Raw genomic sequence first — 27,430 nt, 5'->3', positions numbered from 1 at the left:
ATAGCGACTCGCTGTTATTGTAATGTTCATGAAGTCAGACTTATCTGTGGTAATAGCGACTCGCTGTTATTGTCATGTTAATGAAGTCAGACTTATCTGTGGTAATAGTGACTCGCTGTTATTGTAATGTTAATGAAGTCAGACTTATCTGTGGTAATAGCGACTCGCTGTTATTGTAATGTTAATGCGTCCACTCTCAAATCCCCATATATTACATGGTCATTGACTTCTAATGGTTTTCTAATTATTGCTAAATATTGTCAGATAAAAATGCACGTGAAGATGTTGGTTCCTTTCAGTCAGGTCAGTCATTGAGAAAGTGAGGCCAGTTTCAAAACTTCATTTAAAAGCTTTATTCGTAAATCCAAGACTCCCAAGTACAAAAGTTAGATGTATAAGCAGGGGTGGCAAAAGTACTTAACTGTCATATTTGAGTAAAAGTATCTTAATAGAAAATGATTCAAGTAAAAGTGAAAGTCACCCAGTAAAATACTACTTGAGTAAAAGTCTAAATGTGTTTGGTTTCATATATTCTTCAGTATCAAAAGTTAAAGTATAAATCATTTCAAATTCCTTCTATTAATCAAACCAGGCGGCACCATTTTCTTGTAAACTCAGTCATTGTTTACAAACAAATCATGTGTTTTTAGTGAGTCTGCCAGATCATAAGCAGTAGGACGACCAGGGATGTTCTCTGTTTAGTGAGGCTGCCAGATCAGAAGCAGTAGGACGACCAGGGATGTTCTCTGTTTAGTGAGTCTGCCAGATCAGAAGCAGTAGGACGACCAGGGATGTTCTCTGTTTAGTGAGTCTGCCAGATCAGAAGCAGTCGGACGACCAGGGATGTTCTCTGTTTAGTGAGTCTGCCAGATCAGAAGCAGTAGGACGACCAGGGATGTTCTCTGTTTAGTGAGTCTGCCAGATCAGAAGCAGTCGGACGACCAGGGATGTTCTCTGTTTAGTGAGTCTGCCAGATCAGAAGCAGTAGGACGACCAGGGATGTTCTCTTGATAAGTGTGTGAATTGAACCATTTTCCTGCTAAGAATTCAAAATGTAACGAGTATTTTTGATTGTCGGTAAAATGTATGGAGTAGAAAGTACATTATTTTCTTTAAGAATATAATAGTAGGGCCTCCCGGGTGGCGCAGTGGTTAAGGGCGCTGTACTGCAGCGCCAGCTGTGCCATCAGAGTCCTGGGTTCGCGCCCAGGCTCTGTTGTAACCGGCCGCGACCGGGAGGTCCGTGGGGCGACGCACAATTGGCCTAGCGTCGCCCGGGTTAGGGAGGGCTTGGTCGGTAGGGGTGTCCTTGTCTCATCGCGCACCAGCGACTCCTGTGGCGGGCTGGGCGCAGTGTACGCTAGCCAAGGTGGCCAGGTGCACGGTGTTTCCTCCGGCGCATTGGTGCGGCTGGCTTCCGGGTTGGATGTGCGCTGTGTTAAAGAAGCAGCGGCTTGGTTGGTTGTGTATCGGAGGACGCATGACTATGACTTTCAACCTTCGTCTCTCCCGAGCCCGTACGGGAGTTGTAGCGATGAGACAAGATAGTAGCTACTACACAATTGGATACTACGAAATTGGGGAGAAAAAGGGGTAAAATTTTTAAAAAATATATTTAAAAAAAATAATATAATAGTAAAAACCTAAAAAGTAGTAAGTAAGTAGTACTTTTACTGAAGTAAAAGTACTATAACAAAGGCTGCTCTCGAAATGGTTACAAATGGCACCCTATTCCCTATGTAGTGCACTACTTTAGACCAGAGCACATATGGGCTCTGGTCAAAACTAGTGCACTATATAGGGGATAGGTGCCATATGGGCTCTGGTCAAAACTAGCGCACTATATAGGGGATAGGGTGCCATTTGCAACGCACCCAGAGTGTTGCTGCAGTAAAGGAATTAGTTGGTACTGTAACAGCAATGTAAAAAGCCTCAGTCATACACAGATGTAGGATCTTAAATTGATCACTCTTTTGTTGCTGAGAATAGCCTACTTTTGTCCAGCTTATAGCCTGACCACCGATCGATCCAGCAATATTATGGACAAAACGTTTCAATCCTGTTACTACAGGATTATTTTGCTGTGACAATATAGGTCAAATTAAGATCCTACATCTGTAGCCTACACACAGACATTATACACGCACACATACCAATATGAAACTTCAATGTTCAGCAAACTACAGTGGAGACTAGCATAATATCAGAATGACAAGTAAAGCATGTTTACAGTAATAGCAAACACAACATTCTTAACTGAAATCTGCACCAGGGGAAACAGTGCCACTGTTCAACCCAGCATATTTGTTAATGTTATTGTTGAGGAGTATCAACAACAACAATTTTGCAGTACATACTCTGCTGTTATATTGTATGTACAATGACGTACAATGGTGTCCAATGAGAAAAAACGGTGTACATTGTTGTTGTAATATCGCAAAAGGATGAGGCAGTTCCACAATGACGGATTCCAGGGTTAAAGGGATACTGCGAGATTCTGGCATTTACAATATCATGTTTATTTCCCTGCGTGCAGTATGAAGGTGTCACGACTTCCGCCGAAGTTGGTGCCTCTCCTTGTTCGGGCGGCGTTCGGCGCTCGTCGTCACCAGCTTTCTAGCTTCCACCGATCCATGTTTCTGTTTTCCATTTGTTATGTCTTGAATGTATACACCTGGTTCCCATTTAGTTATTATTATTTCCCTATTTAGCCCTCTGGTCCCCATTATGTTTTGTGCGTGATTGTTCCTGATTTGTTGTTAGTCTTTTGTGTTAGGGTTAATGAGCCCTGCGTGGATGTATTTTTCCCGAGTAAAGTTCGTCATTTTTTACTCAGTGCTGTGTCCTGCGCCTGACTCCGTTCTCACCTCTGCACAACTAACACCTGACAGAAGGAAGTTAGCGGTACTTTCGCGAGCCAATGCTAACTAGCGTTAGCGCAATGACAGGGGGTCTACAGGTACGGTAGCATTGAAGGCTAGTTTACACAGTTGTACGTTAAGGTCGTTTAACAACATAAAAAAGTGGTTCCAACTTCTTGTTTTGTTCAAAACAATTCAAGACAATTTGTGAGAAACTACTTCCTAAAAATATATCTTGCATCCTATAGCATATATGTAGGAACTTGTTTTGAAGTGTTACTGTAACAATAATAAACTCTTGATAGTCTTCAGAAAAGCAGCAGGCACTCCTTACACATTTCTACAATAATATAAACTCTTGATAGTCTTTAGAAAAGCAGCAGGCACTCCTTACACATTTCTAAGATATAGACCCCATCATCAAACCTGCAGTCGGAGACATAAGAATTAGGAGCATCCCAAATGGAACCCTATTCCCTAATATGGTACACTTATTTTGACCAGGACCAGGGTCCATATAGGGTGCCTTTGCAGAACTGTAACGTAGTCACTGAGAGATCACTGGGATGGGTGACTTGTTGGCACCAGTTCCCTCCCTGTTGAACAAAATACACCACAATTTGAGTTTTTACATTTGTGCATTTTGGTTGTTAGCATTGATTGACTAAGAAGCAGTTTATTAACATATTATTCATTTATATTGTTGGTCTTAAAGTGACTGCAGCACCATCATGGGGGATAGATACTGTAGAGGCAGAGAGCAACAGACTGAACAATAAACTATACTATCTGTCTATAGAGATCGGCAGGTAGCCTAGCGGTTAGCGTATCTCACAGTACACCTAACTGAAAGCCGACGTGCCCATGAGCAAGGCACTTAACCCTAATTTGCTCCAGGGGCGCTGTACTACTATGGCTGACCCTGTAAAACAACACATTACTGTGTATCCGGGGTATTTGACAATAAAACATCTTATCCTCACCATCGCCACCAGTGGTCTTCCTCCTGTTGTAGTAGAGGAGACCAGCTGCAGCAAAGACCACCCCCAGCACCAGCCCAGATGCCCCGATGGCTATCTTACTCCTCTCAGACTCTGGCAGAGACATGTCTGGGATGAAACGTAGTAACATGAATGTAGTTATAGTTAGTTGTTTGAAAAACAACACACATTAATTACCTAACTTATCAGAGCTCTTTGCTCCCTTATTTCAATCTTTCCTTACTTCATTGCTTTCTTACTTCCTTGCTTCCTTATTCCCTTCCCTAAACCATTTCCAGTAACACTCAGTTTGTTCCCTGACTTCCTTGTCCCCTTACTTCCTTACCCCAGTGGAGGATCTTTGGTTCAGTGAAGCTGGCGTGCTCCACCATGCAGGAGATCTTCTCTCCAGGCGTGGGAGTGTACTCCAGGTAGGAGTGGATCTGATAGTGCCAGTCGCCATTGGCTAGCTCCTCAGAGGAAGTCATGTTTGAGGTCACTTCCTGTCCATTCCTCAACCAGGTCACCCTGATCTGTTTTGGGTAGAACTTGTAGGCGCTGCACGTCAACATGGAGGGGTGTCTGTCACCGTGGGCCGTCATGGACCTCAGATGAACGGAGGGCTCAACTGAGAGGGGAAAATAATATAAAACACAATTATTTTGTTTTCTACTGCTTGGTGTTTTTCCAATGGACAGGTATGGACATGTCCACTAAGGTTGTATATCTATATACGGATCAGTTCCCTTTCTAGCTTGGGTGTCAATGTGTTCCACCTATAAGCTTTAGTAAGTGTCATTTTAGACGGAGTCAATTGAGGTTGCTTGTGTTGTGTCAGACTGATACCCAAGCTAGTTCTCTTTCACTTCCTCAAAACAAACTCAGCAAGCTTCCACCCTGTCATGGTGCGGGTTAAATAAGAACTGCACAGGCAGGTTTCTTTCTGGAAGTTCCCTGACTTGTCAAACCCAAACGTAACTCATGTAATAATCAACAAAATGGTGCTTAAAAAAAAATATTGTAAAATTATGATGTGAAATTAATTTTTCCTGAAATATCTTTTGCAAATGTATTTTTTTTCCACCATTGCTCTCCATAGAACTGCTTACCGTTGTTGTTTACTCCAGCCTCGTAGGCGAGGGCACCATAATGTTTGCAGAAGGAATGAAGTGGAGTTTGAAACGATGCCAGGACCACGGGATTGGCGTTAAATTGCTCAGCAGTATGTATCCCAATGGGTGTGTAACCAGTCAATCTATTGAGAGTGCTGTTGTATTCCATGACCTTCACCATGTCTGAAATAGCTCTCCAGATGTACTCCACGTCGTGTGGATCTTCCCCTCTGTAATAACAAAGGTCGAGGATGGTGATAAAGTGTCCATCTGGTGAGAAAAAAACATGAATGAACCATAAAGGTTTTTGTGGTTTTTTTAACGTTTTTTTTTATTAAAACTGAGTGCATATGGCTTTTTATTACTTTACAACAGAATTTCACAACAGCTACTGCATTTTAGGCTGCAGAAATCACACAAAAAATTGCACGAAACCCTGGAGGGACTGAATAATAGTGAAGACATCAAAACTATGAAATAACACATTTGGAGTCATGTAGTAACCCCCCAAAAAAGTGTGAAACAAATCAAAATATATTTTATATTTGTGATTTTTCAAAGTAGCCACCCTTTGGCCTCATGACAGCTTTACACACTCTTGGCATTCTCTCAACCAGCTTCGTGAGTCTTGAAGGAGTTCCCACATATGCTGAGCCAAGGCCGTGGCCATGGAGTCAGCATTAGGGGGGACCAAATCTGCCGGGGGGTCTGTGGGTCTCCCCCAGAAACAAATCTACATTTTAAAACTAATTTCCTGTCATTCTAAAATATAAAAAAATTCACTAACACGGGATTAACTTTTTATTTTTAACTACGTTTAATAGTGTATTGTATTACATTGCTCTGTTTTTTTTCTAGTTTCATTGTTTGTAATGGCAAAGATTAGGGATTAATAAAGTACAACCCTAATCGTATAAACAGAAATCTATGCATTGTTATATGAAGACAAGTCCCGATATTGTGGCCAAGGTTTAGCAAATTGTAGTTTTTATTTACAAGTAAACTTGTGTGGGCAGCAGGGGCATATGCTCTGCACTGCCTTCCTCTCCTCTTGTCCGATCTTCTCCTCTCCAGCCCTCTCTCCTTCGGTCCTATATTCTCCTCTCCAGTAATCTCCTCTCTTCTCCAGTCATCTCTTCTCCTTTCCTCTGCTGTCCTCTCCAGTCAATGACTTGTGTTTTGACTTGCCATTCTCCAAGCAAAGGATCTAAAGGCCTTTTTGCACTTATTGTTGACCGATAAAAGGCATATTCCTTCAAGGTCCAGTTTTTCCAGTTTCTCCTGGTGCACGTGGCACAAGGCCACATAATTCAGCCTTGTTTGACTCATCGATGATCTAAGCCATGTCTTCAGCCTCATCAGGGCACTAAAACTCCTCTCAGCCTCTACAGAAGAGGCAGGGACGACCAGCAGAGGAGAGTATAGCAGAGGAAAGGAGAAGAGATGACTGGAGAGCGTTTGCTCTGCTCTGCCTTACTAAAGCTTCCACCTGACTGAAGGCTCCATTTCCTGAATAATGCTAGCAACAGCTGAGCTCGTTTGATATGTGTAATTAGCCCCAAACATGGCCAGCTGCACCTGCAGTAGTCTTGAATTCAATTCAGGATACTCGTCTACCACCTTGTCCATGTCTCCGCGTAGCAGCACACATTCAAGCTGCTGCAGCTTGTAAAATCCAGCCTGATCAAACCTCTCTATGAATTGAGTATTCACTGTGTCCAAGGCGTTGTAGAATTGGGTTCTGTGCAAAGACTGGGCATCCGGATTTATTTGCAGCCTGACCGGTGCAACGCTTTGTAGGTTTGAGATATGAGGCATCTGAATAGGTTGTAGGTCCAACTTTGTTGCCATAGCAGTTGCTTTTGTGAACAAGACATCAAAGTGCCCCTCCGTTCGCTTGTCCTGCATGCTTGTTTTGACACGGTCCACAGCCTCCAACATGCCTGAAACGGTCTGTTTCCTAAGTTGCAGGGAGGTGTCCAGGCACTCCAAATCCCCCATCAGGTCTTCAGCCATTACAAGGCCCAACTTGCCAGATTGATTTAAGAAGCCCCCCAATTCATGCACCAGACCCATTGAATCTCTTATAGTGGAGAGGCTACACAGGCAGCCTGCGTAACTAAGTTCACACAGTGTGGACCACAGTGACAACACATATCCAGCGGGTTGTTCTTTCTTTAAAATGTCTTGCACCCCCTCGCACCGTCACAGGTTTATCCTGAAAGTTGGGACAGAGGGAGGCCTAGACGCATCATCACATGTGACGGTGATCACATCACACATCTTGGCTATATTTTGCCCTGTCGTTGATGACACTTCGTAGAGTCCCAGGAATTCTTCCTTTGGCTGTAGATCTGGATCTACAAAAAGTCAAAGTTATTGACTCCTGCTCAGCTCCTGATATTTCCTGGGTGTATTCAAACATATTGACTCCTGATCAACTCCTGATATATCCTGTGTGCCATCAAACATATTGACTCCTGCTCAGCTCCTGATATATCCTGGGTGTATTCAAACATATTGACTCCTGATCAACTCCTGATATATCCTGTGTGCCATCAAACATATTGACTCCTGATCAGCTCCTGATATATCCTGGGTGTATTCAAACATATTGACTCCTGATCAATTCCTGATATATCCTGGGTGTATTCAAACATATTGACTCCTGATCAATTCCTGATATATCCTGGGTGTATTCAAACATATTGATGTTATGCGCATTGATGTTACTTCCGACACAATCGACAGTGTTTAAGATTGATTGTACCTACACACAGCAGTCGAGCTACGGCTTCTGCTGGGGTACGGCAGCACCACTGGGACAAACCACACACAGAACTGCAGTACACCGTAATACTAGAACCGGTAGTAATAATAATGGCAATTTGTTAAGTTTAGTTATGATTACATTTGCTAATTATTATTTCGGACGGAGGATTCCTGGTTGCCTGTTTTTATTTTATTATTAATATGTTTTATATCAATATATTGGGGCATTTTGAGCATATTTGAATATTGGGGTCGATGTGTCCCCCAATATATATATATATATATATATATATATATATATATATATAGTGTAACGATCCTGGGTTTATAACTCGCGGAAATCGACCCAGCCACATGAGCTTTGGCGGCACAGTCGATAGCGCGCCGGACCTCGAGCTCGAAGGTCGAGGGTTCGAGACCCCTGCCGTTTCATTACAATATTATAAATACGGCCCTGTGCTGAGCACTTGTTGGCTGCTTTTCCTTCACTCTGTGGTCCAACTCCTCCCAAAATATCCCAATTGGGTTGAGGTTGGGTGATTGTGGAGGCCAGGTCATCTGATGCAGCTCTCCTTCAGAGTAAAATAGCCCTTTTCCAGCCTGGAGGTGTGTTGGGTCATTGTCCTGTTCAAAAACAAATGATAGTCCCACTAAGTGCAAACCAGATGGGTTGGTGTATCGCTGCAGAATGCTGTGGTAGACATGCTGGTTAAGTATGCCTTGAATTGTAAATAAATCCCTGACAGTGTCACCAACAAAGCACCCCCACACCATCACACCTCCTCTTCCATGCTTCACAGTGGGGACCACACATGCGGAAATCGTCCATTCACCTACTCTGTGTCTCACAAAGACACAGCGGTTGGACTCATCAGACCAAAGGACAGATTTCCACTGGTCTTATGTCCATTGCTCGTGTTTCTTGGCCCAAGCAAGTCTCTTCTTCTTATTGGTGTCCTTTAGTAATGGTTTCTTTGCAGAAATTCGACCATGAAGGCCTGATTTACGCAGTCTCCTCTGAACAATTGATGTTGAGATGTCTGTTACTTGAACTCTGTGAAGCATTTATTTTGGGCTGCAATTTCTGAGGCTGGTAACTCTAATGAACTTATCAAATCAAAGCTTATTTGTCACGTGCACCTAATACAACAGGTGTAGGTAGACCTTACAGTGAAATGCTTACTTACAAGACCTAACCAACAGTACAATTTATGATCCCATACTTATTTTCCACCATAATTTGCAAATAAATTCATTAAAAATCCTACAATGTGATTTTTTGGATTTTTTTACTCCTTTTGTCCGTCATAGTTTAAGTGTACCTGTGATGAAAATTACAGGCCTCTCTCCGTCTTTTTAAGTGGGAGAACTTGCACAAATGGTGGCTGACTAAATACTTTTTTGCCCCACTGTATGTGTTCCTTTTGTCCAGGTGGGAAAGGGCAGTGTGGAGTGCAATAGAGATTTCATCATCTGTGGATCTGTTTGGGAGGTATGCAAATTGGAGTGGGTCTAGGGTTTCTGGGATAATGGTGTTAATGTGAGCCATTACCAGCCTTTCAAAGCACTTCATGGCTACGGACGTGAGTGCTAGGCGTCTGTAGTCTTTTAGGCAGGTTACCTGAGTGTTCTTGGGCACAGGGACTATGGTGGTCTGCTTGAAACGTTGAGCTAAACTTATCCTATGCAGCAGAGGTAACTCTGGGTCTTCCAAAGTTCTTGAAATTTTCCAGATTGACTGACCTTCATGTATTAAAGTAATAATGGACTGTTGTTTCTCTTTACTTATTTGAGCTGTTCTTGCCATAATATTGATTTGGTCTTTTACCAAATAGGGCTATCTTCTGTATACCACCCCTACCTTGTCACAACACAACTGATTGGCTCAAACGCATTAAGAAGGAAAGAAATTACACAAATTAACTTAACTAGACACACCTGTTAATTGAAATGCATTCCAGGTTACAACCTCATGAAGTTGGTTGAGAGAATGCCAAGAGTGTGCAAAGCTGTCATCAAGGCAAAGGGTGGCTACTTTGAAGAATCTCAAATATATTTTGATTTGTTTAACACTTCTTTGGTTACTACATGATTCCATATGTGTTATTTCATAGTTTTGATGTCTTCACTATTATTCTACAAGGTAGAAAATAGCAAAAAATAAAGGAAAACCCTTGAATGAGTAGGTGTGTCCAAACTTTTGACTGGTACTGTATGTTTCAGTAAGATTGGATTTTTAGCATGTAATAGTGGAGAAGGGTGGTGGGTTTTTAGTGAGTGTAGGGTTAGATGGTAGGGTATTTGTTTATTTATTATTACATACTTTTCAAGCAAAGTATAAGGGAGTTATACTCCAGTCTAGTAGGTAGCGATAATGCTATTGGATGCCAACCGCCATTAAACCTCATAGAAGAAGTGTTGCATATTTCGTCACAATATTGTTTTGAACTTTTGTTTTGTACTGATGCCTGACTTTGCATTCTACTCAATGCACCGTCAATGCAGGCTGATGAAGATTTAATCGAAAGGGCATTACAATGACATTCAAAAGGAGCCAAATCATTTGTAGGAAGAACTTTTGTCCCCATTTTGATGTCACCAGATATACTTTAGACATAGTATAACGGTCGGTAGCTAAGATTGAGGGGAGGCCATTGGATTTTATCTCGCTAACATTAGCATTGCTAGCTGTTTCTGACAAACATTGCCATCTGTCTAAAGTCAATTTGATGACATGATAATGCAACATTTCCTACTATACATTTGACTACTTTATCAATGTCATCGTATTGCCAGGCACTATAGTGTAATTTAGACTAAACAGTAGTTAGCCTCTGTCCAGACTGACTGGGTTTATCACCACTTTCCAACAGGTGGGTCTAATCTTGAATGCTGATTGGTTAACAGCCATTCCAGCTGGTGTCTATTCCACAATTTACCACCAGCTAAATCCATGACATTAAAATGCCTATTTACTCTGTTCCATCTGACTGTGCAATCCACTGTCTCATCAGCCCAGGCAGGGAAGTTAAAAACTTGCTCTCCACTATAAAAAGCATCTAGACATTATCTCACATTTCCTTTAGACTAACATTTGGACTGGAACGAATTGAAAAACAAAATCACTGAAGCTGGAGACTCATATCTCCCTCACCAACTTTAAGCATCTGCTGTCAGAGCAGTTTACATATCATTGCACCTGTACATAACCCATCTGTAAATAGCCTAACCAACTACCTCATCCCCATATTATTATTATTTTCTTGCTCCTTTGCACTCCAGTATCTCTACTTGCACATTCATCTTCTGCACATCTATCACTCCAGTGTTTAATTGCTAAATTGTAATTATTTCGCCACTATGACCAATTTATTGCCTTGCCTCCCTAATCTTACTTAATTTTCACTCACTGTATATAGACTTTTGTTTTCTTTTTTCTATTGTATTATTGACTATGTTTTGTTTTTATTCCATGTGTAACTCTATTGTTGTTTGTGTCGCACTACGTTGCTTTATCTTGGCCAGGTCGCAGTTGTAAATCATGACTTGTTCTCAACTGGCCTACCTGGTTAAATAAAGGTGTTCTCAACTGGCCTACCTGGTTAAATAAAGGTGTTCTCAACTGGCCTACCTGGTTAAATAAAGGTGAAATAAAAAAAATTGTAAAAAATAAAAAAAATAGTTTAACAGGGGCGATTTGTATAAACCTTAGTGTCTGTCCGACATTTGCAACATTGTTTCAACATTCAAATGATCTTCAACTGTCCCATATTAATGATCGTGTAGGGTTCGGGAGTAGGGACGAGAGAGAGGCAGGCAGCGTTTCTCAGCCAGTTAACACGTATCAGCGGGCAACATTTTTATGGATATATACAAAGAAATGTCAATTGAAAAAAAGTAAAACAAAACGCAGCTAGTTTTCAATCTTTCCATCGTCAGTTTGAAGTTAGTGTTAGCTGTGTTGTTGGCTAGCTCCTCTGAACATGTAGGACAAACGACTAGCTCGCGTCCATAGATACATAACAAAAAGAACGAACGACTAGCTCGCGTCCATAGATACAGAACACAAAGAACGAACGACTAGCTCGCGTCCATAGATACAGAACAAAAAGAACGAACGACTAGCTCGCGTCCATAGATACAGAACACAAAGAACGAACGACTAGCTCGCGTCCATAGATACAGAACAAAAAGAACGAACGACTAGCTCGCGTCCATAGATGCAGAACAAAAAGAACTAACGACTAGCTCGCGTCCATAGATACAGAACACAAAGAACGAACGACTAGCTCGCGTCCATAGATACAGAACAAAAAGAACGAACGACTAGCTCGCGTCCATAGATACAGAACACAAAGAACGAACGACTAGCTCGCGTCCATAGATACAGAACAAAAAGAACGAACGACTAGCTCGCGTCCATAGATACAGAACACAAAGATAATGAAAATATGTCGATCATTATTTGAATATGTTGGTAACCCGTTTTATATAAGTGATAATGCCATCGAGTCCTCAGGCATTATCATTTAATTAGAGCACCACTATGGCGCGTCATAAGAGGGCATTTTGAGAACATTCTTAACAATGGCATGACCGACCGGGTGACGGAACAGCACATTATCCCTTTAAATCTGGTAGCAACAGAGTTGTTCATACTGCAACTAACTTTATCTAAACCAACAAGAACTTTCAAATGTAAAGAGCAGGCTAATTCATTGACAGTCTTTCAGCAATATAATCTCAGAGTTAAGAAATGTTTTTGTGCAGATACGTGCAAAATGGTACAGCTTACTAACCAATTCTTAAGATTTCTACTTACCAGTTGGAGTGAAGAATGAAAACATAACCACAAACAACAAATATGACTGCAAGCAAGCCATCATAGTTATAGAATGTTGAAAGGACGGAACTATGACCTACTCATTGCAGTAGTTATGAGAGCCAATATTTTTTCAGAGATCAGTTCTGTCATCTGTTTCTGGCTGGTATGAACTTTTCATTTATCAAGCTCTGCAGCTCTCGACTTCAAAAACGTTTTAAAACACGAATTTGATGTAAATGTGGAGTATATTGTTTAAGTCAATAGGTCTAAAAAAAATGAACTAAATCAAACATTTTATTTTGGGAGGGGGGAATATTAAGCGAGCCCCCCCCCCCCCCCCCTCCCATTTAATGCAATAACATCTGATCATTAGTGTTGCCACAGTTTAGATTTTTTTTCCATTGGAAACATGCTGTTTGTTACAAAAGCATTCTCATTACTTGATTAGAAAAAGGTTTTCTCAATGTCCTCACTGTATCTGTAAGGGATTTCCTCCTCCTCTTCCGAAGAGGAGAGGCGAAAAGGATCGGACGACCAATATGCGGCGTGGTAAGTGTCCATACTTCTTTTAATAAGAAATAGTACACATGAACAACTGAATACAAAAACAATAAACGTGGAATGAACGAAACCCAAAACAGTACCGTGTGGTGAAAAACACAGACACGGAAACAAACACACAGTGAAACCCAGGCTACCTAAGTATAATTCTCAATCAGAGACAACTAATGACACCTGCCTCTGATTGAGAACCATACTAGGCCGAAACATACAAATCCCCAAATCATAGAAAAACAAACATAGACTGCCCACCCCAACTCATGCCCTGACCATACTAAATAATGACAAAACAAAGGAAATAAAGGCCAGAACGTGACAGTATCAAAATCACCTTGACTCAGAAATAATGATACCATAAGGATGATACACACAACCAGAAACAAATAATATAACTAACAGAAACATTTGAAATAACCTTCATTCCATATCCACACATTACATGCATGAGGACTCGGATAATAATATGTTGCCCCTTGCAAATGTTTTTTGTGATGAGTTAAACATGTTGATGCAATAGGCAAGTTAATATCCAGTGTATTCGGAAAGTATTTCAGAACCCTTGACTTTTTCCACATTTTGTTACATTACAGCCTTATTCTAAAATGGATTAAATAAACGTTTTTCCTCATCAATCTACACCAATCTACACGCAATACCCCATAATGACGAAGTGAAAACAGGTTTGTAGAATTCTTTCAAATTCATTAAAAATAGTATTCATTAGTATTCAGACCCTTGGCTATGAGACTCGAAATTGAGCTCAGGTGCATCCTGTTTCCATTGATCATCCTTGAGATGTTTCAAAAACTTGATTGGAGTCCACTTGGCCATCGAAGCCTCGGGCATTATCATTTAATTAGAGTACCACTATGGCGCGATAAGAGGGCATTTTGAGAACATTCTTAATAACAATGGCATGACCGACCGGGTGACGAAACAGCACATTATCCCTTTAAATCTGGTAGTAACAGAGTTGTTCATACTGCAACTAACTTTATCTAAACCAACAAGAACTTCAAATTTAAAGAGGGTAATTAATTGACAGTCTTTCAGCAATATAAATCATCTTACAAAAAATGTTTGTATTTGTGCAGATACTGTGCAGAATGGTACATTCAATTGATTGGACATGATTTGGTGGGTCCCACAGTTGACAGTGCATGTCAGAGCAAAAGCCAAGCCATGAGGTCAAGGGAACTGTCTGTAAAGTTCCGAGACAAGATTGTGTCGAGGCACAGCTCTGGCGATGGGTACCAAAACATTGTTGCCTCCATCATTCCTAAATGGAAGAAGTTTGGAACCACCAAGACTCTTTCTATAGCTGATAGCCTGGCAAAACTGAGCAATCGGGGGGAAAGGGCCTTGGTCAGGGAGGTGACCAAGAACCCGATTGTCATTGACAGAGCTCCAGAGTTCCTCTGTGGAGATGGGAGGACCTTCCAGAAGGACAACCATCTCTGCAGCACTCCACCAATCAGGCCTTTATGGTAGCGTGGCCAGAAGGAAGCCACTCCTCAGTAAAATGCACATGACAGCCCGCTTGGAGTTTGCCAAAGGCACCTAAAGGAGACTCAGACCATGAGAAACCAGATTCTCTAGTCTGATGAAACCAAGATTGAGCTTTTTGTCCTCAGGATCTCAGACTGGGGCGAAGGTTCACCTTCCAACAGGACAATGACCCTAAGCACACAGCCAAGACTGGCTTCGGGACATGTCTCTAAATGTCCTTGAATGGCCCAGCCAGAGCCCGGACTTGAAACCGATCAAACATCTCTGGAGAGACCTGACAATAGCTGTGCAACGACGCTCCCCATCCAACCTGACAGAGCTTGAGAGGATCTGCAGAGAAGAATGGGAGATATTCCCAATTACAGGTGTGCCAAGCTTGTAGTCTCATACCCAAGAAGACTCAAGGCTGTAGTCGCTGCCAAAGGGGCTTCAACAAAGTACTGATTAAAGGGTCTGAATACTTATGAAAATGTAATGTTTCTTTTTCATTTTTAATAAATTTGTCAGTCAAACCTGTCTTTGCTTTGTCATCATGGGCTATTGTGTGTAGATTGATGAGACAAAAAATGTTGGTAACCAGTTTGTGATAGCAATAAGGCACCTCGGGGGTTTGTGGTATATGGCTTAATTATACATTACACATCTATCAGCACATCATACTCTACTACATAGCTAGCCCTACATACACTGAGTGAAGAATATAATATTGAGTTGCACCCCCTTTTTACCCTCAGAACAGCCTCAATTCATTGGGGCATGGACTCTAAAAGGTGTCGAAAGCGTTCCACAGGGATGCTGGTCCATGTTGACTCCAATGCTTCCTACTGTTGTGTCAAGTTGGCTGGATGTCCTTTGGGTGGTGGAACATTCTTGATACACACTGGAAACTGTTGAGCGTGAAAAAAGTTTCAAAAGTTTGGACACGCCTACTCATTCCAGGGTTTTTCTTTATTTTTACTATTTTCTACATTGTATAATAGTAGTGAAGGCATCAAAACTATGAAATAACACGTATGGAATCATGTAGTAACCAAAAAAGTGGTAAACAAATGAAAATATATTTTATATTTGAGATTCTTCAAAGTAACCACCGACAGGTTTGCACGCGCTTGGCATTCTCTCAACCAACTTCTTGAGCTAGTTACCTGGAATGCATTTCAATTAACAGGTCTGCCTTGTTAAAAGGTTAATTTGTGGAAATTCTTTCCTTAATGCGTTTGAGCCAATCAGTTGTGTTGTGACAAGGTAGGGTTGGTATACAGAAGATAGCTCTATTTGGTAAAATACCAAGTCCATATTATGGCAAGAACAACTAAAATAAGCAAAGAGAGACGACAGTCCATCATTACTTTAAGACATGAAGGTCAGTCAATAAGCAACATTTCAAGAACTTTGAAAGTTTCTATGAGTGCTATGATGAAACAGGCTCTCATTAGGACCACAACAGGAAAGGAAGACCAGGAGTTACCTCTTGCAACAGCCAGGACTTAACCACAAAGACTAATATAGATGCTTGTGCAACGTATAGTGGCAGTCTTTTAGACACAGAGTAACAGTATCTATTATAAGGCCTGCAGCAAAGCATATGAATCTTAAGGTCCCTCCCTTAATAATGGGGAGGGTCTTTGGGACTACCCCCTACATTCACTGTGGGGACGACGTCATCGATGCACTTATTGATGAAGCTAATGACTGATGTGGTGTACTCCTCAATGCCTCTGGAGGAATCCTGGAACACATTCCAGCGTGTGCTATTACAACAGTCCTGTAGCGTAGGATCTGTTTGCTCTGAGCAATTTTTTATTGATCTAGTCACTGGTGCTTCCTGCTTTAATTTTTGCTTGTAAGCAGGAATCAGGAGGACAGAATTGTGGTCAGATTTGCCAAATGGAGGGTGAGGGAGAGCTTTGTAGGCGTCTCTGTGTGTGGCGTATAGGTGGTCCAGAGTTATTTTTCCTCTGGTTGCACATTTAACATGCTGATAGAAATTTGGTAAAATGTATTTAAGTTTCCCTGCATTTAAGTCCCCGGCTACTAGGAGCGTCGCCTCAAGGTGAGCGTTTTCTTGTTTGCTTATGACGGAATACAGCTCTGTCCCGCAGGTGTGATGTTCGGATGTACCGATCCTGTGCAGGTGTTGTTACACTCGCCACTGCGAGGACGATCAGCTGTCCATCCTGTAGCGCTGTCTTAGGCGTCTCACAGTACGGACATTGCAATTTATTGCCCTGGCCACATCTGCAGTCCTCATGCCTCCTTGCAGCATGCCTAAGGCACGTTCACGGAGATGAGCAGGGACCCTGGGCATCTTTCTTTTGGTGTTTTTCAGAGTCAGTAGAAAGGCCTCTTTAGTGTCCTAAGTTTTCATAACTGTGACCTTAATTGCCTACCGTCTGTAAGCTGTTAGTGTCTTAACGACCGTTCAACAGGTGCATGTTCATGAATTGTTTATGGTTCATTGAACAAGCATGGGAAACAGTGTTTAAACCCTTTACAATGAAGATCTGTGAAGTTATTTGGATTTTTACAACTCATCTTTGAAAGACAGGGTCCTGAAAAAGGGACTTTTTTTTTTGCTGAGTTTATATACTTTTTACAATATTTGAAACTCATATGCAACACATATTAATGCCAAAATAACATGCAAAACAGGCAAGCCCCCCCCCCCCCCCCCAAAAAATGTGGCTGCCCCACCTGCCCTGAATGATGGGTCGCCACTGATCCTAGGTAGGATACATTTCTTGTCCCTAACAAACTGAACCAATAGACTAGGTTTTAGAGCTGCATACCCGTGGACTGGGAGGGAGCGCATTCTGCGACAGCACTGCATCAGGAGTGCACATATCATGTATGTTACTATGATTTTGTTCTCTGATCAACTTTATTTTCTTTCGCTGTGTAAATTGATTTGATACATTCACTGTAATATGAAGCCGAACATTGAGCTTATAAATTCTTGGTTAAATATGCATAGACTTCTAACTGAGGCTTTCTGTCTTCATTCTGTAGAGCAATTATGCACCTGATGTCACGTTCTGACCTCTATTTCTGTTGTTTTGTATTTATTTAGTATGGTCAGGGCGTGAGTTGGGTGGGCAGTCTGTTTGTTTTTCTATGTTTTGGGGCATTTCTATGTTTTCGGCCTAGTATGGTTCTCAATCAGAGGCAGGTGTCATTAGTTGTCTCTGATTGAGAATCATACTTAGGTAGCCTGGGTTTCACTGTGTGTTGGTGGGTGATTGTTCCTGTCACTGTGTTTGTTGTCACAGGATAGGACTGTTTTGCGTTTTCACATTTCTTGTTTTTGTTAGTTTGTTCATGTGTAGTGATTTATTAAAACATGAATAACCACCACGCTGCGCTTTGGTCCGCTTCTCTTCCTCCTACAGACGAACGCCCTTACAGAATCACCCACCTACCAAGGACCAAGCGGCGTGGTAAACAGAGGCAGCAGCAACAGCAGCAGCAGCAAAAGCAGCAGTGGGAGAGGCTGCACTACTTGGAGAGATGGACTTGGGAGGAGATTCTAGACGGGAAAGGACCCTGGGCAGAGCCAGGAGAATATTGCCGCCCCAAGGCCGAGCTGGAGGCAGCAAAAGCAGAGAGGCGGCATTATGAGGAACTAGCACGGCAGAGCGGATGGAAGCCCGAGAGTCACCCCCAAAAATTTCTTGGGGGGGGGCACAGGGGGAGTGTGGCAGAGTCAGGAGTCAGACCTGAGCCAACTCCCCCCGTTTATCGTGAGGAGCCAAGGAGGAGCTCAGAACCAGAGCTGGTGTTGGAGGTGAGCGAAGCAGAGACTGTGAAGGAGTTAATGGGGAAATTGGAGGAGAGTGATATGAGGGACTTGCTGGTTTGGTGCATGAGGCACGACATTCGCCCGACGGAGCGTGTCAGGGATTTAATGGCACCGGGGTCAGCTCTCCATACTCATCCTGAGGTGCGTGCGAGGGGTCTGGTGAAGACTGTGCCAGCCTCACGCACCAGGCCTCCTGTGCATCTCCCTAGCCTTGCACGTCCTGTGCCATCTCAGCACTACAGTGCTCCTAGCAGTGCTAACTGTGGCGGGCGTGGTGCTGGTCAGGCACCGTGTTATGCAGTTGTGCGCACGGTGTCCCCAGTACGCGTGCTTAGCCCGGTGCGCTACATCCCAGCTCCCCACATCTGCCGGGCTAGGGTGAAGATCCAGCCAGGGCGGTTGGTGCCAGCCCTGCTCTCAAGATCTCCAGTACGCCTTCACGGCCCGGTCTATCCGTCACCACCTCCACGCACCAGCCCTCCGGTGGCAGCCCCCCGTACCAGGCTGTCTCTCCGGCCCATCCTTACAGGGGCTTCCTCCTCTCCAGCGCTGCCGGAGCCTCCCGCCTGTCCGGCGCCTCTGCCTCTCGCCTGTCCGGCGCCGCTGCCGGAGCCTCCCGCCTGTCCGGCGCCTCTGCCGGAGCCTCCCGCCTGTCCGGCGCCTCTGCCGGAGCCTCCCGCCTGTCCGGCGCCTCTGCCGGAGCCTCCCGCCTGTCCGGCGCCTCTGCCGGAGCCTCCCGCCTGTCCGGCGCCGCTGCCGGAGCCTCCCGCCTGTCCGGCGCCTCTGCCGGAGCCTCCCGCCTGTCCGGCGCCTCTGCCGGAGCCTCCCGCCTGTCCGGCGCCTCTGCCGGAGCCTCCCGCCTGTCCGGCGCCTCTGCCGGAGCCTCCCGCCTGTCCGGCGCCTCTGCCGGAGCCTCCCGCCTGTCCGGCGCCGCTGCCGGAGCCTCCCGCCTGTCCGGCGCCGCTGCCGGAGCCTCCCGCCTGTCCGGCGCCGCTGCCGGAGTCTCCCGCCTCTCCGGCGCTGCTGCCGGAGTCTCCCGCCTCTCCGGCGCTACCAGGGCCTTCCTCTTCTCCAGCGTTGCCAGAGCTTCCCGTCTGCCCAGCGCCAGCTGAGCTTCCCATCTGCCCAGCGCCAGCTGAGCTTCCCGTCTGCCCAGCGGCGCCAGCGCCGTCCGTCTGCCCAGCGCCGCCCGTCTGCCAGGAGCCGCCAGTGCCGCCCGTCTGCCAGGGGCCGCCAGTGCCGCCCGTCTGCCAGGGGCCGCCAGTGCCGCCCGTCTGCCAGGGGCCGCCAGTGCCGCCCGTCAGCCAGGGGCCGCCAGTGCCGCCCGTCAGCCAGGGGCCGCCAGTGCCGCCCGTCAGCCAGGGGCCGCCAGTGCCGCCAGTCAGCCAGGGGCCGCCAGTGCCGCCAGTCAGCCAGGGGCCGCCAGTGCCGCCAGTCAGCCAGGGGCCGCCAGTGCCGCCAGTCAGCCAGGGGCCGCCAGTGCCGCCAGTCAGCCAGGGGCCGCCAGTAAGCCAGGGGCCGCCAGTGCCGCCAGTCAGCCAGGGGCCGCCAGTAAGCCAGGGGCCGCCAGTGCCGTCAGTCAGCCAGGGGCCGCCCGAGCAGCTGACCCTCTGTCCAGAGCAGCTGTCGCCCCTCTGTCCCAAGCTGCTGCCGCCCCTCTGTCCCGAGCAGCTGTCCCTCTGTCCCGAGCAGCTGTCCCTCTGTCCCGAGCAGCTGTCCCTCTGTCCCGAGCAGCTGCCGCCCCTCTGTCCCGAGCTGCTGCCGCCCCTCTGTCCCGAGCTGCTATCGCCCCTCTGTCCCGAGCTGCTATCGCCCCTCTGTCCCGAGCAGCTGCCCCTCTGTCCCGAGCAGTTGTCCCTCTGTCCCGAGCAGCTGCTTCACCTCTGTCCCGAGCTGCCCCTCTGTCCCGAGCAGCCCCTCTGTCCAGTGGGGTCATTGAGAGGGGTGGCCATGGTGAGTAAGCCAGGGAGGCGGACAATAAGGCGGACTAAGACAATGGTGAAGTGGGGTCCGCGTCCCGCGCCAGAGCCGCCACCGCGGACAGACGCCCACCCAGACCCTCCCCTATAGGTCAAGGTTTTGCGGCCGGAGTCCGCACCTTTGGGGGGGGGTACTGTCACGTTTTGACCTCTATTTCTGTTTTGTATTTATTTAGTATGGTCAGGGCGTGAGTTGGGTGGGCAGTCTGTTTGTTTTTCTATGTTTTGGGGCATTTCTATGTTTTCGGCCTAGTATGGTTCTCAATCAGAGGCAGGTGTCATTAGTTGTCTCTGATTGAGAATCATACTTAGGTAGCCTGGGTTTCACTGTGTGTTGGTGGGTGATTGTTCCTGTCACTGTGTTTGTTGTCACAGGATAGGACTGTTTTGCGTTTTCACATTTCTTGTTTTTGTTAGTTTGTTCATGTGTAGTGATTTATTAAAACATGAATAACCACCACGCTGCGCTTTGGTCCGCTTCTCTTCCTCCTACAGACGAACGCCCTTACACCTGACCTCTCCGGTTTCACAGCTATTCCTTTTAAATCTTGTGGTTTCCCCAAGAAAAGCCAGACCACAAAAGCTTGGTGGACACTTATTTTCTTTAGCCTACTAATAGCCTTTTGGAGTAGAGATGCACTCTTGCTTTGCTTGCTAAATGTAAAATAGGCCACAGCATTCAGGGTCGGGGAGTTGCAAAGGAGAAGCACATATTTCCCTACTCTTGACAAAATAGCAATACAACATATGAGTGGCCTGCTAATGTACCTTTCTGGACCGTCGAGAATAGACACAAACGGATCTAAAAAATTATAGGCTAATGGGCCTATACAGTTATTTCGGCATGAAACACAACAGGACGTGTGAGCAGCTTACATCACTGCAGTTTACAGCCTATGGACAGTACTTGTGTAATGATTTGATAACAACAACACATTCCTCATCCCACTGTGTTGTTGTAGCCCAGGTATAAGAATGTTCTGGTCTAAAAACGTAGTCCTAACCAATAGTGGAGCTTTGAGCCCGGGGACCACAGACCGCAGTCTGGATGAACTCACTACAGAGTTGTTCATTTATTTTTATTCCACTTTGACAGGTAAATATTTTGCCTATGGCCTTAATATTTAGCTAATGAATGGCCTAATATCTAGCCAATATTTAGCTTCCTACTTCGGCTACACATCACAAGCCTCTCTACCAGCTGATCCCGTGTTCAACAGACTAAAGGCTATGCAAGCCTCTACGCAATAGGCCATTCCTCTTCTCCTGAAATTCCAGGAAAAGCTATAGGCTACAAAATCTATAGGACATTTATTTTTATAGTAGGTATAATAGCCTATTCGTGTGATCACTTTTGGCATGTTATGATAAGATTGTTACTCTGACGCATTGCAAATAGTTGCACAGGACCGACAGAGATGAGCACATTGAAAAATAATAACCAAAGGAATTGACAAGCATTATGACAGCATTATGGAAATCACTTCAAACCACTTGAGCAACGAGGCAATGACATTTTGTAAAGATGCGCAGGCTAAACGGAGTTTGTCGTTGAATTGCTACATTTAAATACAAGTTACTAAATCATTTTTCATTTGGCCTACATGTACAGAGCATTCGGAAAGTATTTATTATCACCCAGAGACATATAGGAGATTATACTGTTTATTATCACACAGAGACATATAGGAGATTATACTGTTTATTATCACCCAGAGACATATAGGAGATTATACTGTTTATTATCACCCAGAGACATATAGGAGATTATACTGTTTATTATCACCCAGCAACATAGATATTATACTGTGTATTATCACCCAGAAACAGAGATTATACTGTGTATTATCACCCAGAGACATATAGGAGATTATACTGTGTATTATCACCCAGAGGCATATAGGAGATTATACTGTGTATTATCACCCAGAGACATATAGGAGATTATACTGTCTATTATCACCCAGAAACAGAGATTATACTGTGTATTATCACCCAGAGACATATAGGAGATTATATTGTGTATTATCACCCAGAAACAGAGATTATACTGTGTATTATCACCCAGAGACATATAGGAGATTATACTGTGTATTATCACCCAGAGACATATAGGAGATTATACTGTGTATTTTCACCCAGAGGCATATAGGAGATTATACTGTGTATTATCACCCAGAAACAGAGATTATACTGTGTATTATCACCCAGAGACATATAGGAGATTATACTGTGTATTATCACCCAGAAACAGAGATTATACTGCGTATTATCACCCAGAGACATATAGGAGATTATACTGTGTATTATCACCCAGAAGCAGAGATTATACTGTGTATTATCACCCAGACATATAGGAGATTATACTGTGTATTTTCACCCAGAGGCATATAGGAGATTATACTGTGTATTATCACCCAGAGACATAGAGAGTATACTGGGTATTATCACCCAGAGACATAGAGAGTATACTGTGTATTATCACCCAGAGACATAGAGAGTATACTGGGTATTATCACCCAGAGACATAGAGAGTATACTGGGTATTATCACCCAGAGACATAGAGAGTATACTGGGTATTATCACCCAGAGACATAGAGAGTATACTGGGTATTATCACCCAGAGACATAGAGAGTATACTGGGTATTATCACCCAGAGACATAGAGAGTATACTGGGTATTATCACCCAGAGACATAGAGAGTATACTGTGTATTATCACCCAGAGACATAGAGAGTATACTGGGTATTATCACCCAGAGACATAGAGAGTATACTGGGTATTATCACCCAGAGACATAGAGTATACTGGGTATTATCACCCAGAGACATAGAGAGTATACTGGGTATTATCACCCAGAGACATAGAGAGTATACTGGGTATTATCACCCAGAGACATAGAGAGTATACTGGGTTTTATCACCCAGAGACATAGAGAGTATACTGGGTATTATCACCCAGAGACATAGAGTATACTGGGTATTATCACCCAGAGACATAGAGAGTATACTGGGTATTATCACCCAGAGACATAGAGAGTATACTGGGTATTATCACCCAGAGACATAGAGAGTATACTGGGTATTATCACCCAGAGACATAGAGAGTATACTGGGTATTATCACCCAGAGACATAGAGAGTATACTGGGTATTATCACCCAGAGACATAGAGAGTATACTGGGTATTATCACCCAGAGACATAGAGAGTATACTGGGTATTATCATTGACGTTGGGTTCCTTTGACGAGGAAGAATATTCCGGTAGCGACTCCCAGCAGCCCCAGCGTCAGACCCAGTCCACAGAAAACAGCAGGACCAACACTGGGATGGGGGGGCACCTCGAACTCTGTGTGAAGATGTTTCTCTCTTTAAACATGTTTTACTACAAAGATTTCAGTAAAATGTAAATGTTACATAAATATTTAATCACCCCATGTCCTGGTTAAAGGTTCATCTAGGGCCATGTGATCCACAATACAGGTGTAGATGTCTCCCTCTTGTGGTTCAAAGGTCAGAGTGGAGAAACGGTAGAAAGTGTAATCACTGTTGGTTGCATATTGACCCACTTTAACCCCCTTGGGGACGTTCTCATCATTCTTGGTCCATTTGACTTGGACAGGCGGAGGAAAGAAATTATTGATGAAGCAGACGAGAGAGTTGTTTATTCCCAGTTTCACTTCTTCCTTGGCATACAATTTGATCTCAGGAGGAACTGTGGTTGAAAAAATATATATACTATTAAGGGTTCTAACTAACTAGCTATCTCCAAAAGTGGTCATTAGCTATGACTGCATGTTGGCTTGGCAGTCCATTCAGACCAGCAGCTAGCCACAACATTCATTTGACCAGGTTCTCTTTTAGTGATTGTATTGACATGGCATGGCATTTAGTTTCAAGTCTTTTCCATACATTATCATCATTAAATTATTTTTGCTGTAAAAATGTGTCAGAATACAATTTGAAATTATTTTGAAATACTCCCTAAATCCCAAATGTTTAAACTCTGCCCATTGATGAAGCAATTTCCAATAGAATTTGAACCCAGGTCTAGAAAAAAATATAAACAAAAATACTGTACCTTTAGCTTCTGGGGTTTCAAGGCTGAAGACTTTAATGTAATTGCTAAGATCTGCTCTTTGGCTCTCTGCAGTTCTGACGCAAATAGGACAATCTACATCATTTACCCATTCTGGTAACGTTACCACGTCTTCTTTGTTTTTTAAATATACATGGAGATATTCATTACCGTCTGCTACAATGGTCATGTTAAATTCCTCCGTTTCAGAACGTGCGCCTATGACAGTGAATACATGCGCTGTGAAGGAAGAGGGTAGAATTCATCAACATTTATTCTGTCATAACCAACCATACTATCATTGTGATGCAACAAATAAAGCAAATGTTCTATTTTTGCTTGGAAGTTGTTTTTCTTATAAGATAACAGTTGAACATTCCTCAGTTACTGTACATTGCAAGGAACCATGTGCAATCTCAGGTTAGTGCCTCATGGCCTGTCAATCTGTTCTTACCTTGTCCTTGTGTAGAACTCACCGTGAAAAGCACAATCATAAACACAAGAGCCATCATCATGCCATCAATTCACGATGACTGCTGTGTTTGAGTGTTCATTCTAAAAGGGAAATCCAACTAAATCACAACTTCCTCCTCACTCCTCTCTAGCGTCTCTCATATGTTGCACCAATTAAAAATCTGTATGCTGTTTCTAGGCAGACAAGTTTGTGTCAATTGTTTTCCACACAGGTAACTGTTTTGAACTGTGGTCAAAAACCAAATTGGAATTAGAGTCAACATATTCAACATACAGTCATTATTATTTGCCCTAAAAAATATATACTGTGAATACAATGAGTGTACAAAACATTAAGAACACGTGCTCTTTCCATAAAATAGACTGACCAGGTGAATCCAGGTAAAGGCTTTGATCCCTTATTGATGTCAGTTGTTAAATCCACTTCAGTGTAGATGAAGGTGAGGAGACAGATTAAAGATGAAGGGGAGGGGACAGGTTAAAGATGAAGGGGAGGAGGCAGATTAAAGATGAAGGGGAGGAGACAGGTTAAAGATGAAGGGGAGGAGGCAGATTAAAGATGAAGGGGAGGAGACAGGTTAAAGATGAAGGGGAGGAGTCAGGTTAAAGATGAAGGGGAGGAGACGGGTTAAAGATGAAGGGGAGCAGACAGGTTAAAGATGAAGGGGAGGAGACAGGTTAAAGATGAAGGGGAGGAGACAGGTTAAAGATGAAGGGGAGGAGGCAGATTAAAGATGAAGGGGAGGAGACAGGTTAAAGATGAAGGGGAGGAGGCAGATTAAAGATGAAGGGGAGGAGACAGGTTAAAGATGAAGGGGAGGAGGCAGATTAAAGATGAAGGGGAGGAGACAGGTTAAAGATGAAGGGGAGGAGTCAGGTTAAAGATGAAGGGGAGGAGACGGGTTAAAGATGAAGGGGAGCAGACAGGTTAAAGATGAAGGGGAGGAGACAGGTTAAAGAAGGATTTCTAAGTTTTGAGACAATTGAGATGGATTGTGTGTGTGTGCCATTCAGAGGGTGAATGGGCAACACAAAACAGGGTATAAACGGGGCCTTTGAACGGGGTATGGTAGTAGGTGCCAGGCGCACTGATTTGTGTCAAGAACTGCAACACTGCTGGGTTTTTCACGCTCAACAGTTTCCTGTGTGTATCAAGAATGGGGGACGGAGGGGGTCATACCATGGATCATTTAGCTATTTCATTTAGAATTTTAGGACCCCTTTAGGTATAAAAAAAATGCATACACTACCGATCAAAGGTTTTAGAACACCTACTCATTACAGGGTTTTTCTTTATTTTTACTATTTTCTACATTGTAGAATAATAGTGACGACATCAAAACTATGAAATAACCCATATGGAATCATGTAGTAACCAAAAAAGTGTTAAACAAATCAAAATATATTTTATATTTGAGATTCTTCAAATAGCCGCCCTTTGCCTTGATGACAGCTTTAAACCTGGCCTCTTCCATTTTTGCAGTAATGCTGCAATTAGTTGGTTGTAATTTTGGGAAGAGCAGACATTTCCATATATTTTTGTTAGCTGCATGTATGACAACTCCACCAGTCCTATTTATGATAGAATTTACAAAGAATATACCTTTTTTTGTCATTTATTGTTGTTGAAATTAGTATATTTGAGTTTTTTTTTAATTCCCTTTTTCTCCCCAATTTCATGGTATCCAATTAGTAGTTAGTCTTGCCTCATCGCTGCAACTCCCATGGCTGAGAGCCAGGCATCCTCTGAAACACAACCCAACCAAGCCTCAGTGCTTCTTGAAACAATGCCCATTTAACCCGGAAGCCAGCCACACCAATGCAGGAAACACCGTACACCTGGCGATCGAAAGTGGACAACCTTGTTTTACTCCTCTTGACAGTTTAATACTTACTGAGAAGTAGCCATTATTTAAAAAACATATTTGATGGTCCTGTCAACCCTTTTTTAAACGTTGGTTGAATAGAACAGGTGTAGACCTCACAGTGAAATGCGTACTTACAGGCTCTAACCAATAGTGCGAAAAAAAGGTGTGTGTGTGTGTGTGAGAAACGGAAATATCATATTTACATAAGTATTCAGACCCTTTACTCAGTACTTTGTTGAAGCACCTTTGGCCTTGTGTCTTCTTGGGTATGATGCTACAAGCTTTTCACACCTGTATTTGGGGAGTTTCTCCCATTCTTCTCTGCAGATCCTCTCAAGCTCTATCAGGTTGGATGGGGAGCGTTACTGCATAGCTATTTTCATCAAGGATCCCTGCACTTTGCTTTGTTCATCTTTCCCTTGATCCTGACTAGTCTCCCAGTCCCTGCCGCTGAAAAACTTCTCCACAGCATGATGCTGCCACCACCATGCTTCACCGTAGGGATGGTGCCAGCTTTCCTCCAAACGTGATGCTTGGCATTCAGGCCAAAGTGTTCAATCTTGGTTTCATCAGACCAGAGAATCTTGTTTCTCATGGTCTGAGAGTCCTTT

The 27,430-nt window shown here is 43.7% G+C and overlaps 2 protein-coding genes across 3 annotated transcripts; both read right to left on the bottom strand.

Moving 5' to 3' along the window:
- Nucleotides 1–338: 338 nt before the first annotated feature.
- Nucleotides 339–12,681, bottom strand: LOC110485516 (rano class II histocompatibility antigen, A beta chain). 2 transcript variants are annotated; one of them, XM_036948134.2, is made up of 5 exons: nt 12,548–12,672; nt 4,951–5,223; nt 4,188–4,469; nt 3,845–3,970; nt 339–3,457 (listed from the first exon to the last, which is right to left on the bottom strand). In XM_036948134.2, the coding sequence occupies exons 1-5, from the start codon at nt 12,609–12,611 to the stop codon at nt 3,420–3,422; spliced, it is 783 nt and encodes a 260-aa protein (XP_036804029.2). In that variant the 5' UTR covers nt 12,612–12,672; the 3' UTR covers nt 339–3,419. The 2 variants fall into 2 exon arrangements, with proteins under 2 accessions (XP_036804029.2, XP_036804030.2); XM_036948135.2 differs by lacking the exon at nt 4,951–5,223 and having other exon boundaries at nt 2,994–3,457; nt 12,548–12,681.
- A 9,368-nt stretch (nt 12,682–22,049) lies between these two features.
- On the bottom strand, nt 22,050–25,077 carry LOC118940033 (H-2 class II histocompatibility antigen, A-Q alpha chain). Its single transcript, XM_090195410.1, has 4 exons — nt 24,932–25,077; nt 24,481–24,717; nt 23,833–24,114; nt 22,050–23,748 (listed from the first exon to the last, which is right to left on the bottom strand). The coding sequence occupies exons 1-4, from the start codon at nt 24,990–24,992 to the stop codon at nt 23,624–23,626; spliced, it is 705 nt and encodes a 234-aa protein (XP_090051536.1). The 5' UTR covers nt 24,993–25,077; the 3' UTR covers nt 22,050–23,623.
- Nucleotides 25,078–27,430: the final 2,353 nt, after the last annotated feature.

Source organism: Oncorhynchus mykiss, chromosome 13 (assembly GCF_057628025.1).
Source record: "Oncorhynchus mykiss isolate SJ-2025 chromosome 13, ASM5762802v1, whole genome shotgun sequence".
Taxonomy (NCBI): domain Eukaryota; kingdom Metazoa; phylum Chordata; class Actinopteri; order Salmoniformes; family Salmonidae; genus Oncorhynchus; species Oncorhynchus mykiss.
This window is presented reverse-complemented; position numbering and strand designations above follow the sequence as displayed.